At 46.0% G+C, this 14,401-nt stretch overlaps 1 protein-coding gene across 2 annotated transcripts in view; it reads right to left on the minus strand.

Annotated features, from left to right (window-relative positions):
- Nucleotides 1-14,401, minus strand: part of RFWD3 (ring finger and WD repeat domain 3) — a 173,294-nt gene that overhangs the window by 106,747 nt on the left and 52,146 nt on the right. For both annotated transcript variants that reach the window (XM_029608897.1, XM_029608898.1), the window contains one exon: nucleotides 9,360-9,554. In XM_029608897.1, coding sequence (XP_029464757.1) covers nucleotides 9,360-9,554 — 195 coding nt within the window. The remainder of the gene's footprint in view (nucleotides 1-9,359; nucleotides 9,555-14,401) is intronic.

Genomic DNA, 14,401 nt, shown 5'->3' on the forward strand with positions numbered 1-14,401 from the left:
GGAGGGGACGCCCCCGAGGTTCCCGCCATGACGTGGATAAAGATGTGGGTGGCGTGCGCGCCATCTGTGCAATTCTTCTTTCCCCCCCTCCCCCCAATCTTTCTCTCCTGCTTCCGCATCCAAACATTTCTCCCAATGTTATCCATATTTATCAATAACTACTAGCTAAGTTTCTATATTAAGCCTCGTTTCTAATTTTTGTAGTTTTATTCACTGTTCTCTTATAAGTTCCATGTAAAGCTCTTGTTGCTGATTTTTGAAGTTGTATTGTAAACCGATCTGATGTTTCTTTATGAAGTTCGGTATATAAAAGCCACAAATAAATAAATAAATAAAATATAATACTGCTGCCGAATATCCAAGCCTCATCAGGCTGACCCACCCTCTGATTGGGAGGAGCCGGGTTTAGAAAAGTTCTGGGAGTCCAACTGTCCCTGGGCCTCCTCACAGTGCTGATACAGGTAGGAATCAAGGTCAGACTGTGTAACCCTAATATGGCAGGCAGCACAAAGAGTGTCACGTATGCTTCTTTGCTGCTGGAGCTATTATGAACTGTAACTGTACGCTCAAACGGCTAGCACTTGAAATCGAGTACGCACAGATCCTGTACTGATGCACTTCAGTTTACACGCCTGTATGCATGAATGTACGTGCGTATGTATGCACGCAAGCAGCACGTGCGCAGAGCCGGCACAAAACAAAAATTATTATTTACCTGCTAATTTTCGTTCCTGTAGTACCATGGATCAGTCCAGACAGTGGGTTATGTCCCCAATCCAGCAGATGGAGTCAGCACAAGCTTTGAGGGGGCGTATCCGTATATGCTACTACCCCCTCTGCAGGAGTTCAGTATCGAGTATATCAAAGCCCGAGTAGAAACCCCCGAAGGATCAAGTTTGTGGAATCAGATAATGAAAACAATTGTAACCGCAACAAGTAACTGCAAACATCCTACCAACTTGTAGGGAGCTGTGAAAAACAGCGAAAAGAAACAACTGTGAAGACACAGAACACTGCGAGCAAGAAGCAGCGCAGAGCTGAGCAGGATCAAGAACCCAAACGCGGTGGGCGTCTGGACTGATCCATGGTACTACAGGAACGAAAATTAGCAGGTAAATAATAATTTTCTTTTCCCTGTACGTACCTGGATCAGTCCAGACAGTGGGATGTACCCAAGCTTCCCTAAATCGGGTGGGGTCCTGCGAGGCCTGCTCGGAGAACCTGCTCGCCAAAGTGTCCAGAGACCGAAGAGGCGAGGTGCAGACGATAGTGCCTCGAGAACGTGTGTAACGATTTCCAGGTGGCTGCCCTACAAATTTCCTGCGAGGATACCGAGCGAACCTCCGCCCAGGAAGCCGCCTGAGAACGTGTAGAATGCGCTACGATTCCGGGTGGGGGAGTCCGACCCGCCCCAATGTAAGAAGCAGCAATGCCGGCCTTCAGCCATCTGGCAATGGTAGTCTTCGAGGCCTGAGACCCCTTCTTAGGACCGGCCCAGAGTACAAAGAGATGGTCAGAGGTTCGGAACTCATTTGTAGCCTCCAGATAGAGGCGCAGAGTGCGCTTGACATTCAAGAGACGGAGAGACTTCGGCTCTGAGGAAGAGAAGGACAGCAACTCCACCGTCTGGTTCACATGGAATGCAGAAACCACCTTCGGAAGGAAGGAGGGAACGGTGCGAAGCGAAACTCCAGAGTCGGAGAAACGGAGATAGGGCTCTCTACACAACAGAGCCTGCATCTCCGAGATGCGTCGAGCGGAACAGATGGTCACAAGAAATACAGTCTTGAGAGTGAGATCCTTTATCGTTGCGCTGCGCAGCGGCTCGAACGGTGGTCCCGACAGGGAGCAAAGCACAAGGTTAAGACTCCAGGAGGGACAAGGGTCCCGTAACGGAGGACGCATATGCTTGACACCCTTGAGAAAACGAGCAATGTCAGGATGCTGTAGAAGAGAGCCCCCATCGCTCAACAGCGAACCAAGGGCGGCCACCTGAACCCGTAGTGAATTATAGGTGAGCCCTTTTTCCACCCCCGCCTGTAGAAACTGAAGGATCTGAGGTACAGAAGCCTTAGCGGGTCTCGTGGCCTGGCTGGTACACCACAGCTCGAACACCTTCCAGACTCGAACATAGGCCGATGTCTTTCGTGCCCGCAATAGCGTGGATACTACCGCCTCCAGGTAGCCCCGACGCCGGAGGCGGCGCCTCTCAAAAGCCAGGCTGCAAGACAGAAGAATTCTGCCTGCTCGAAAAATACCGGGCCCTGATGTAGGAGCTGGGGGAGGTGCCCCAGCCTGATTGGCCTGTCGATCACCAGCTGTAGCAGGTCCGCAAACCAGGGTCGCCTGGGCCATTCTGGGGTGACGAAAACCACGGTCCCCTGATGGCTTTCTATTCTGCGGAGCATCCTGCCCACCAGGGGCCATGGTGGAAAAGAAAGATATGGCGGCCACGGGAGGACCAGGGCATCCACTCCCTCCGCGCTCTCACCAGCGACTGAAGAAGCGTGGAGCCTTGGCGTTGAGAGCGGACGCCATCAGATCCAAGTGGGGGGCCCCCCACCGATGGACGAGAAGTTGCATTGCTTTGTCGGAGAGAGACCACTCTCCGGGTCCAGCAGTTGACGACTGAGGAAGTCCCCCTGGACGCTGTCCACACCGGCGACGTGCGAGGCCGCTAGCCGGACGAGATGACGCTCCGCCCATTGCATCAGCAGCGCCGCCTCGAGCGCGACCTGCGGGCTGCGCGTGCCTCCTTGTCGGTTGATGTAGACCACGGTGGTAGCGTTGTCCGATAGGATTCTGACTTCTCGGTTCCGAAGAAGCGGGAGGAAATGTCGCAGAGCTAGCCGGACCGCTCTGGTTTCCAGACGGTTGATTGACCACTTCGCCTCCACCGTGGACCACGTCCCCTGCGTGGCGCTTCAATCGCAGACTGCACCCCAGCCTGCTAGACTGGCATAGGTGGTCACCACCACCCAATTTGGCAGATCGAGGGACATGCCACGGGCCAGGTTCGGCGGATCCAACCACCAGCCCAGACTGTCCCTGGCATTCTGTGGGAGCGGGAGAATCATCTGATAGTCCTGCAATACTGGTTTCCAACGGGAGAAGAGCGCCCACTGTAAGGTCCTGAGGTGCGCGAAAGCCCAAGGTACAAGGTCGATGGTGGACCCCATCACTCCCAGGAGTTGCAGGTAGTCCCAGGAGGTGGGCTCTGGTAACGCAGAGAACCGTCGTGTGTGATCCCGCAAGGATTGAGCTTTGTCCTGGCGCAGAAAAACTTTGCCCAGTAGGGTGTCGAAAGTTGCCCCCAAAAAAAACCCAAGCGTTGCGAGGGCATGAGGGAGCTCTTGGAGAAGTTCACTACCCATCCCAGGGAATGTAGAAACCGTACTACTCGAGTCACCGCTGAGCGTCCATGATCGAATGACTTCGCCCGGAGGAGCCAATCGTCCAGATAAGGATGAACCAGGATGCCCTCCTTCCGGAGAGCTGCCGCCACAACTACCATGATCTTGGTGAAGGTGTGCAGCGCCGGCGCCAATCCAAACGCGAGAGCCGTGAACTGAAAATGCTGGTCCAGAATTTTGAAACGAAGGAAACTGTGGTGGTCCGGGCGGATGGGAATGTGCAGGTAGGCCTCCGTTAAGTCCAGGGAGGCGAGGAACTCCCCCCGATGCACCGCCGCAATCCCTGACCGGAGCGTTTCCATGCGGAACCGAACGACTCGAAGGGATTTGTTGACTTCCTTGAGGACTAGGATAGGCCAGAAGGAACCGTCCTTCTTTGGTACGACGAAATAGATGGAATAGTGTCCCGAGCCCACCTCTCCGAAGGGCACGGGCGCAGTAGCGCCTATCTCCTGGAGTCTGTCCAGAGTCAGCTGCACCGCTCCTCTCTTGAGGTCCGAGCCACAGGGGGAAAAGATGAACCTTCCCTGCAGGGGGCGGACAAATTCCAATGCGTAGCCGTGTTTTATGGTATCCAGGACCCACTGGTCCGAGGTGATCCGTGCCCACTCCGCTTAGAAATACGTTAGTCGATCCCCAATCCTGGGGACAGGGGAGTGGGCGAGACTGGCATCATTGTGAAGACTTGGTATAGGGGTTCCCGGTTCCGGGAGTAGTGCGTGCGGGCCGATGCCCGCGGAAGGCGCGCAACCAGGGCTGAGACCTGGGGGCGGATGGCCGGGAGCCCGTCTGTCTGTAGCCCCTGTAGCGCCGTTGCGCTCTGGCTCTGGTCCGAGAAGAAGAAAACGCTCTGGATGGTCGAAACCTATCCTCCGGCAGCCGATGAACAGCGTTCTCCCCCAGGGACTTGATGATCTGGTCCAAATCCTCCCCGAAGAGGAACTTGCCCCTGAAGGGAAGAGAGCCCAGACTGGACTTAGAGGACGTATCAGACGCCCAATTGCGTAGCCACAGTAGTCGTCGTGCTGCCACTACCGAAACCATGGATCTTGCGAGGACCCGAAAAAGGTCGTACGAGGCGTCCGCCCCATACGCCACTGCGGCTTCTAGCCGATCTGCCTGGGCAGCCTCATCGGACGGCAGGTTCTGAGACGTGAGGAGTTGTTGCACCCAAAGGAGACTAGCCCGCTGGGCAAGCGAACTGCACATCACCGCCCGCATACCCAGAGCGGAGACCTCGAAAACCCGCTTAAGGAAAACTTCCAACTTATGATCCTGTGTGTCCCGCAACGCCGCACCTCCCGTCACTGGGATAGTCGTCCTCTTCGTGACCGCCGACACTGCGGAGTCCACCTTTGGGACCTTGATGAGGTCCAGAAAATCTTCGGGGAGCGGGTACAGCTTTTCCATAGCCCGGCTGCTCTTCAGGGAGGCCTCCGGGGTGTCCCATTCCCTGGTGAGAAGTTGTAAAAACGAGTCATGAATGGGAAAAGCCCGAGCCCTCGGCCGGAGTGCCGCCAGGACAGGATCTCCCTTCCTTGAAGAAGTGATGACAGCGGGAGCTACTGGGGCAGGCGGGTCTGGTGGTGGATCCAAATCTAATTCTTGGATGATCTGCGGGATGAGGTCATCCAGCTCTTCCCTCTGGAAGAGGCGTAGGGTACGCGGATCATCCCCCTCCTGTGTGCCGTCCCCTTGTCCCCCGTCCGGGAGGTCAAGTCCATGTCCCGCTGGGTCTGGCACCGCCCCCACTGCCGCGGGCGTGGATCGGACCCGGGTAGGAAGGCGGGAGGCCCCCACTCCCGGAGGGTCGGGGGGGGCCGGCGTCGAGGGCGACATCCGAGGGATCTTAGGAGGGGGGGGTCCCACAGGTGCTTCCAGCCCCTGCAGATAAGCGGTATGCATGAGCAGGATAAACTCCGGAGAGAACCCCGGCCTGCTCGGGTGCGCTTCGGGGGCGGCGTGGGTTCCTGCTCCCTGGCTCTGGGTGCTTGGTTCCTGCACCAAAATCGGGGGAACACCCCCGCTGGTAGAGTCCTCCAGGGATCCGTTCTCCCTCGTGGCCTCCAGGGATCCGTTCCCCCTCGTGGCCTGCGCCTCAGGGCGCTCAGAATGTAAAATGGCCGCCGTTCCCGCCAAAAATGGCGGAGTGGCCGGCCCGCACCGCCCGGGCAAAAAAGAGAAATCAGTCAGGGACTGTGAGGTACCTTCCCCCCCCGGGAAGGCATCGTGCACAGATGCCCTCCCGGGAAATCCGGGACCCCGGGTCTCCGCAGGCCGCACAGCGGGACGGCCGCGGCATCGGGATTGCTGCAGGAGAAAAGAAAAAGCCACGGGGGGGGCCACGCGCACAAAGGCGCCGCTGCGGGGGGGCCCGGTCGGCCCGCACTGCCCGCTGTCTGAAAATAGAGGAGGGTGCCGCGGGGGGGCCTTCCTGGCCACACGACCCGCCCCAGACATCTTTCCCTAAATGGCTCAGCAGCCCATGAGGAGCTGTAAAATGGCCGCGGGTGAGGGAGTAAAGAGCGAAGAGGCCGGCTCCACCGGCTTTCGCGGGCACCAGGGGCTGAGCTGTAAAGGAAAAAACTACAAAGGAAAAACAAACTTACCCCTGGCTGCAACGAGAAATAAACAGCAAGGCCGCAGAGAAGAGACAAGGAAGATAAGCCACTCCCCAGAAGTTGAAAGAACTCTGCCTTTTTTTTTTTTTTTTTTTTTTTTTTAAACTTAATACAAACTTGATACAAACTTGATCCACAGAAAAAGACAACAACAAGCCATAATCAAGCAAGAAAGTGAAGGAAAAGGAGGGGAAGCCTGATTCCCCTACTCGCATCTGCTGGAGTCAGAAGATACTGAACTCCTGCAGAGGGGGTAGTAGCATATACGGATACGCCCCCTCAAAGCTTGTGCTGACTCCATCTGCTGGATTGGGGACATAACCCACTGTCTGGACTGATCCAGGTACGTACAGGGAATGGCAGGATTCCAGGTCAGATTGTGCCACCCTAATATGGCAGGCAGCGCAAAGGGCATCTGAGCTTCTTTGCTTCTGGGGCCAAAACTTCTGTAGCTTGTGCGTTTAGCCAGCAAATGCCTCGAGTGTGCACAGATTCGCTTCAGCGTGCATAGATCTAAGCAGCTGGTTGTGCTATGATAAGGAGTGCATGCGCTTATGAGCAGGTTATGCGTGAAGGCCGGCCCCCACTGTGCGTACCAATGGACGAAGGGTGGGATAACGGCACCGCACCAAACCGCGCACAAGATGGCACCTCCATGGATCGTCACATGGAGAGTCCACCGAGCCTGAAGTGGGGCCTAGCCCATCGGGTGACCGCTCAACCCGCTCAGAAACTCCCTTCCCTCACCCGAATGGATCGGGAACGATGTCAGTACAGCAAGGAGACCGGAGGAATGACTTACCAAACCCTTCCATGTCTCTGGAATGGAGGAGTTCTTCGTTACTTGCCTGGTCTCAGTGCCTACCGGCTGAGTACAGAGACGGTCTCCAGCTGGGGGGGGGGGGGGGGGGGGGGGGGGGGGGAAAGAGTGCTTAGGCCTTCACTGCTGCACTCGGCTTCTGCACCCGCTGCCTTTCAGCTGCTTCAGCAGCAAAGTCCACACTGGGGAGCCGGCTATCAGACCAAGGCACCCCTCTAAGGGATGTCTGAAATCACCTCAGGAATTCTGGGGGAGGGACCTTTAGGTATTTACCGCAGGAGAATGGGGCTCGATCTTTCTTTTGATTTTAAGGTAAATTTCTCCTTTGAATTAGTGCTGCAATCCTGCTACACACTGCTGCTGGTGTGAGGATAGCGTCCACATCTGTTAGGAGACAGAGAGATACTGAATGGCTGAGGTCACTGCAGGAGTATATCTAGGGTGATGTCAGCTTTGAAACCTGATTCAATCTCCATCTGCTAGCAGGGGTGCACAACCCCTTGGGGTTCTGAGTCCATCTGGCTACACACTAGGAAAAAGCAAAGAAAGATATTGGGGGTGGGGGAATAAAACAAAACACAAAACAAAAAAAAAACCCCACACACTCCGCTGCATCACTATAATTTATGCTTTTGTATTTTGAAGTCACAAAATCTTTCCTTTTAATATATACTTTATGTCCACATACCCAGCTTCTGGCACCCCAACTAGTTTATAGAAGAATTGTTACATTTTAAACAACGGATGATGCCATAGCAGTATCCCAACTGCATAATTCCAGTTATATTCAACTTTCTGAAAGACTCTTAAAAGTGAATATAAATATTGGGTAATCTTTCACATATCTTGAAGGACCATATCAGGAAGATAATGCAAAGAAAGTTGCTTTTACAAAGTAGAGAATAGAGGGGATCATTACATTTCTTGACAGAGATGCCTTGATGCCATCAAGATGTATATTGTGCCTGTAGTGAATTGCTATTAAGTATGTTGCTCAATTTCCCTGCTTATCTACTTTCTTCTAAAAGAAATTTCAACATTTTTTGGAGGAACAAACTGAAATTACGCAGGGATAAAAATGTGATTAGTTATGGATTTGAGAGCTGACTGCAGATAATATTCCTAACTAGCTGGCAGAGAGAAATGGCATCTTTTTAATTTGCAAGAGGCTGTGCTGCTACATTTTAAGACATGTCATTGGTTATCACTTTTTAAGTTAGATTTGTAAATGTCTCATTTTTAGAATAATCCATTCACTTCCTGAACTCTGCTATATCAGTAATGCAGATGCAACATTGACTAATTATTGTTCTCTGTTTTTCTTGTGTACTTTTTACTGTTATCAAGTTAAAAAATAGAAAAAACACACCATGTGATCATTCAGTAGTCATCTTGGGTACAGATCTCATATTAACACACTTATCTAAGTAGCACCTAAATATTTAATACCTTCAAATCCCTGCAAAGTCTGATCATACATTTCTGAATTTGATCCCTTAGATGTCCTCACTTTGCCGAATGGCATATGCTAAGGGTTCAAGTCCTAAATTAATAATGGCAATAAGAAGCAACCTTGCCAGGTTCCTCTGCGAAGAGAAAAGAAATCTGACAGATTTCCACAGAGGTGCACTTTAGGACCATTTAAAATGTCCATAAATCTCCAAATCCAAACAAACAATCTTAATGTCTGAAAAATATTCTCATTCTATTCTATCAAAAGCCTTTTTGGCATCTAAGGAGGGTGCAGTAGTTTTGTACATCTTGCCACATAGTATTTTTGCATTAGTAAATACTGACCTTTTAGAAACTGATTGATTGATCCATGTGAATGAGTTCCCATGACTTCTAATATCTGCACTAATATTTTTACATATATTTTTATAAACGTTAATGAAATGGGCCTATAATTTTGGGTAGATTGCATCTCTCTCTCTTTGGTTTCTCTATAACTCTAAATCATTGCTTCTGAAAAGAATCCTTCTGCACAATCTTGGAAAAAAAAACAAAACCTACTGAAAAACCCATTTACATTCAGGAACCAATCTAGAACTCAATGTTTGAAAAAGTATGCATTGAATCAATCCATAAAGGTTGAGATACTTAAATGCTAATTGAATTTCCTTTTTGTATTTCTATATTCAATCTGTTCCTGTCCTCCGAGGATAAGATATGATGTAATTTTTTCAGGAATTCTTAAACAAGTCTAGAATATGGCTCTCAGAATTTTTCCGGTCTTCATTACTCCATTGCTTAGGATCCTCTGTGCTTGTCCCATAGCTTCTAGAGACACTACCACAGTTCATTGTTAAAACTACTGAGCAGGAATGGGGATGTATGAATTAAAAATTCAAATACACTAATATTAAAAACTGACATAAGTTGCAAAACAGAACTGCAGAAGACAATGAGAAGTAACTTGCTCAAGATTCTGTGCACTTGCATAACACTCCTGTAATGTGGCCTTACAGCAATGATCCCCAGTGTTTGCTCTGTCACATACTGTACCTGCGGGCACTTCCCTGCCTGTCCTCGCAACCAGCGATCGATACAGGTGAAGCCAAACAGATGACCACAGCGCAGGGCAGAGAGACGGTGCTGTCCAGCGTTTGTCCATGGTTCGAAGCAAATAGCACAAGTATCTGCATCGTCGTCATCCTCAGCACGAACAGAAGCCACATCAGCCTTCTTCAGTGGGCTTTTCTAGAACACAACAGTAAAACTTGTTAGTCAAGCTGAAGTCTCCCAAGCATTGGGGGCTCCACATGGCAAACATTTACCAAAAAAAAAAAAAAATCAGGCATAAACCAACATGAGAGAACAGAAACGTTTTTTCTAGACTAAACTAGGTTATTTTTATAGGGAGCATTAGATCAACACCAAATTGTAACACTATATAGTGCCCCCTAACAACATGCTGAGACATTGGCTGAAAGGAAACAACGCCTACTGGCAAGTCACCAGCACTACTTCCTACATCAGCCAGTAATCCTCAGACATCTCACATCAAAGCACCCACCAAGTTAGACCTCACTTAGCTTCTGACAACACCAGCAAAAAAAAATAAAAAAAAAATGTATGGCTGCAGAATAGGAATTTTGTAACAAAATAGTTTTTCAAGAAGTCTGTTCAATGTATCTGGTTTTTAATCCTTGTACTTTATAGCTCAAGTCTTTTTATAATTATATTTAACAAAAAAAGCCCTAAATCTCCTCACCCCTCTATTTTCCACATTGGTTTCTACTACCTACCATTAGGCCAACATAAGAATTATCTAAACAATTCTATATGAACTTTCAAGAGCACAGCAGTCATTTTTTCAGCTGTGCTTACTGCATGTGAAGGAAGAACCAGCGTGGTGTTGAGCTCTCATGTACATCATCTTTGTAATTATTCACCTGCCTTTATCTTCTTTCCAGCTTGTTTTAAGCTTCCAAGTTCTTTATTCCTTGTTGATTGTAACTTTTTGACTTATTCCTATCTTTTGTTATCTATTGTTTACCAGAATTGTTACTTCAGTTTACCCTTGTTAAATGTAAACCGATCCGATATGGTTATTTACTATGAAGGTCGGTATAAAAAACTGTTAAATAAATAAAATAAAAATCTTTGGAGAATTCATGTTGTTCCAAGAAAAGCTATCAACCAAACTATCTATTGACCAAACTCTCAAGCTCTGGGATATATACCAATCCGCCATTGAAAAGGTATTAACCCAAATGAATCTTTCCCTTAACACTAATAAAACTGAAATTCTATACATCTCACCCAAATTAAGCAAGACTAAAGAGTTTGAGATTCAAGAAGCAGCAAAAAAAATTACCCCATCTCCCTAGAAGTACGAGATCTAGGGATCCTCAGATTGCAAATTCTCAATGAAATCTTGCGTTAAAAAAATCATAAGCGATTGTTATTTTAAATTAAATATCCTCAAAAGATTAAAACCCCTCCTATTCCCAAAAGATTTTAGAACAGTTTTACAGGCACTTGTCAAGATTAGACTACTGCAACTCACTATTTTTAGGCCTACCTGCAAATATTACAAGACCACTGTAACTTCTGCAAAATTGAGCAGCTAGACTTAACTGGAACTAGAAGATCCGAAGATCTGAACATATCTCCCCAATATTGAAAGAACTTCACTGGCTACCGGTCACATAGGGCCCAGCATAAAATCGTGTCCCTAATTCACAAAACCCACAATGAAAAAATTGAATGGCTAACTTCATTTCCACATCCCTTCTAGAATTCACTAGATCAACCGGAACAGGGATGTTGTCAATTCCTTCCGCTAAAATTGCCCATCTAAATAATGTAAGAGAAAGAACTCTCTCTATTGCTGGACCCCAGCTATGAAATTCTATTCCACAGGAATTACGATTATAAGCAGATATCAAATTATTTAAAAAGGGCATTAAAACTTGGCTTTTTAAACAAGCCTTCCAAGAGTTAACATAATGAGTTCAAACTGCTGAATTTATACCAAGATAATGTATACATTTTTTATTTTATTATCTTTACTCCTACTATACTGTCTCTCTAATTGATTAAATTTTTAGATTTAGCCTATTTTTAATTTACTATTTTATTTATGTACATTACGAAACTATGTATCTACTTCCTTTTTTCTTTTGGAAATGCAAATAATTTTAAATGATTTGCTAACCACTGTAAACCGATTTGATATGCTCGCATGAAAATCCAGTATATAAAAATTATTAAATAAATAAAAATAAATAAATATCACAACCTGCAAAGAAGTCACTGTTCTCCAGGTCCAAAATAGATGCCGCACCAAAACAGTTTCATAATTAATGTGTTTGAACAGATTTTGAAAAACAGACACACACTCCCTGCATTGTAAATATTACAATATCAACAAAAACAAAGGCAAGAAAAGATACACAATACCTGCAACACACAATGAAATCTTTACATACTAATCAGGTACAAAACTTAGATTGTAAGCCCTCTGGGGATAGGGAAATACCTACAGTACCTGAATGTAAACCGATGTGATATCTCAGATCTAATGTCTGTATATAAAAATAATAAACAAATCAAAATCTTTATCCAAATGTTAACTTGTAAGAGAAAAACCTTAAACAAGGAATATGCGATGGAATCATGCAAACCAAGTTCATAACTTGTACAGTCACTGGTTTATGTAATTAAAAGCTTTATTGTAAATACAAAATTTGAATTGTAAATAAATTCTAATACACTATCAACTATTTTATATGAAGCATTTGGATAAAGATTTTATTGATTTGATTAGTATGTAAAGATTTCATTGAATATTACAATTAGAACAGAGTCACAAAACAAAACATTTCCCTTTTAACCTAAACTGCATGAATGCAGCAACCTATTTGCTCAAGAATTTAGATAAAACTTTCCAAGAACAATAATACAAAATATGCACAATATAGATCCATTTCAAACACAGAAAAAAAAAAATGCGAACATGTAAAAAGAAATAACCAAGTACTCCATGATATAGCTATAATAGAAAAGTGAAAATCTTGGGACTGGAATAGAGTTTGTATACATATACTTTTAATTAAACATAAAGTAATATATAAACTAGTAGCTTTAAGTTATAGACCTAGTTTCGACCTGTGAATTGCTGATGCTTTAAAAAAACAGACCCTCCAATGAAGAGGGTAAACGCAACGGAATGAAGTGCTGACATTTGATAAGATGCACCGTCCTAATAAGATTGGTTCCAGAAAGGATCACTTCAACTTCCATGCAACAGAGTAAGAAATCAAAACCATTTTAAACCAATGAACAGAGCAGCTATTACTCAAATCAACAACTACTAACTGTATATAGGGAACATCTTAATGTGAGGTTATGTGCAGAAGCCATATACATGAAATAACCATCATATGATTATCCCTTTGAATGGCTGCTGTCTTTATTCTCAAAATATATATATATATAATTTTTCATTTCCACTCCCCCTGGCAGTCACCCCGACTCCCATATGGCGCACGCGCTTCTCCAAATCTGTACTTCTCTAACTCTGTGATGTGGGTCAAAGCCTACCCAGCTGCTGTTAGTTTTCACATGAGTCGAAGCCGCCTGACCGACATCAGCCATGTTTCGACAACGTATGTCTGCTTCAGGGACCTTGGAGAGCTTCTACGCTAGCCATCTTTTTACGTCAGAGGCTCTGGAAAACACTTTTATTCTCTTTTAGAGTAATTCTTGCACGTGACGCCTCTGCAACTGCCTCAAATCAAAACGGGAACCTAATGTTAACAATCCAAAATGTACACTGGCACTCAGTGCTATAGCCACAACTGAGTTTTTGGGGAAGCAGTAAAGGCATACAGGTCTGAACCCTACTAGTTGTATTGTTATTGATAAATAATGCCTTAGTATGCACCTTACAATGGGTTCCTAAGTGGTCTACAACAGCCCTTATGCATCATGAGTGAAACTTTTTAGAATATTTTAACTATTTCAAGCACTTACCAACATTAAAAAAATTCCTTATTAATCTGTTTTTATTTTATATTTATTGCAATTAAACAAACAAGGTAAAAAGCAAATACCACAAACATCAAATCCAATCTATTAAGTCATAAAACAAATATCAATGTATTCTTCTCAAATGCTCTTTCCAGAAAGGCAGAGATCACCATAACTATAATAAAATAGCAATAATCATGAGAACGGGTGCAGAGCCAAGCTATGACAGTTCACATTACAATCAAACATGAAAAAATAAATAAATAAAGCAGCTATATTCAAATTCTGAGGTCACCTCAGAGAAAAAAAAAAAAAAAGGCACCCAGAACCTTGCCATACCATGTAACAGCACTGACTCTCAGGACTCAACAGCAACCTTATGAAAAAGAAGCAATGCAAACACCTCACCAGGCCCTAGAATATTAATACACCACCTACTGGGATAATAGAACACACCAGACTGCTACAAATCCCTACAATGAAACTACACGCGAGCAGCAATACTGCACCTCAGTCACACCTATAGTACTTGAATGTAATCCGCTTTGATGTACACTTTGAAGTGCTGAAAAACGGAATATAAAAAAATCTAAATAAATAAATACAAACACACACAGGCAGAACAGACAGACCCTTACCTATACAGAAATAAGGGACTACAATTTAGAAATAGAAACATGCAAACAAAACTGAAATAGAAAGCCTGAGAAACCAGACTCTAGCCTTCCACTGTTCAAAGAGCAAAATACAAAATTTTAAGAAATGCATAGACCCAAAGATGGTCTATTCCAATTGCTTTAAAAAAAAAAATTTTTTTTACCTTTGGCCTCTGATCTTTTTATTTTTCTAATCAGTTGTTTCTTCTCCTTCCTATCTTCTTCCCTTCCCCTCACACACACACAGGCCCATGCTTTCTCTCACAGACTCCCATCACAAACTGGGCCTCACTGCCAAACCCCTTCTTTGCCGCCACAGAGATGGGGTCCCGTGGCAGCCTTGCTTCAGCTGGCAGGATGACTTCTTCAGCCACCGTGATGAATGAGTCGGCGGTGGCCATTTTTCATGCC

Source organism: Rhinatrema bivittatum, chromosome 7 (genome assembly GCF_901001135.1).
Source record: "Rhinatrema bivittatum chromosome 7, aRhiBiv1.1, whole genome shotgun sequence".
Classification (NCBI taxonomy): Eukaryota; Metazoa; Chordata; class Amphibia; order Gymnophiona; family Rhinatrematidae; genus Rhinatrema; species Rhinatrema bivittatum.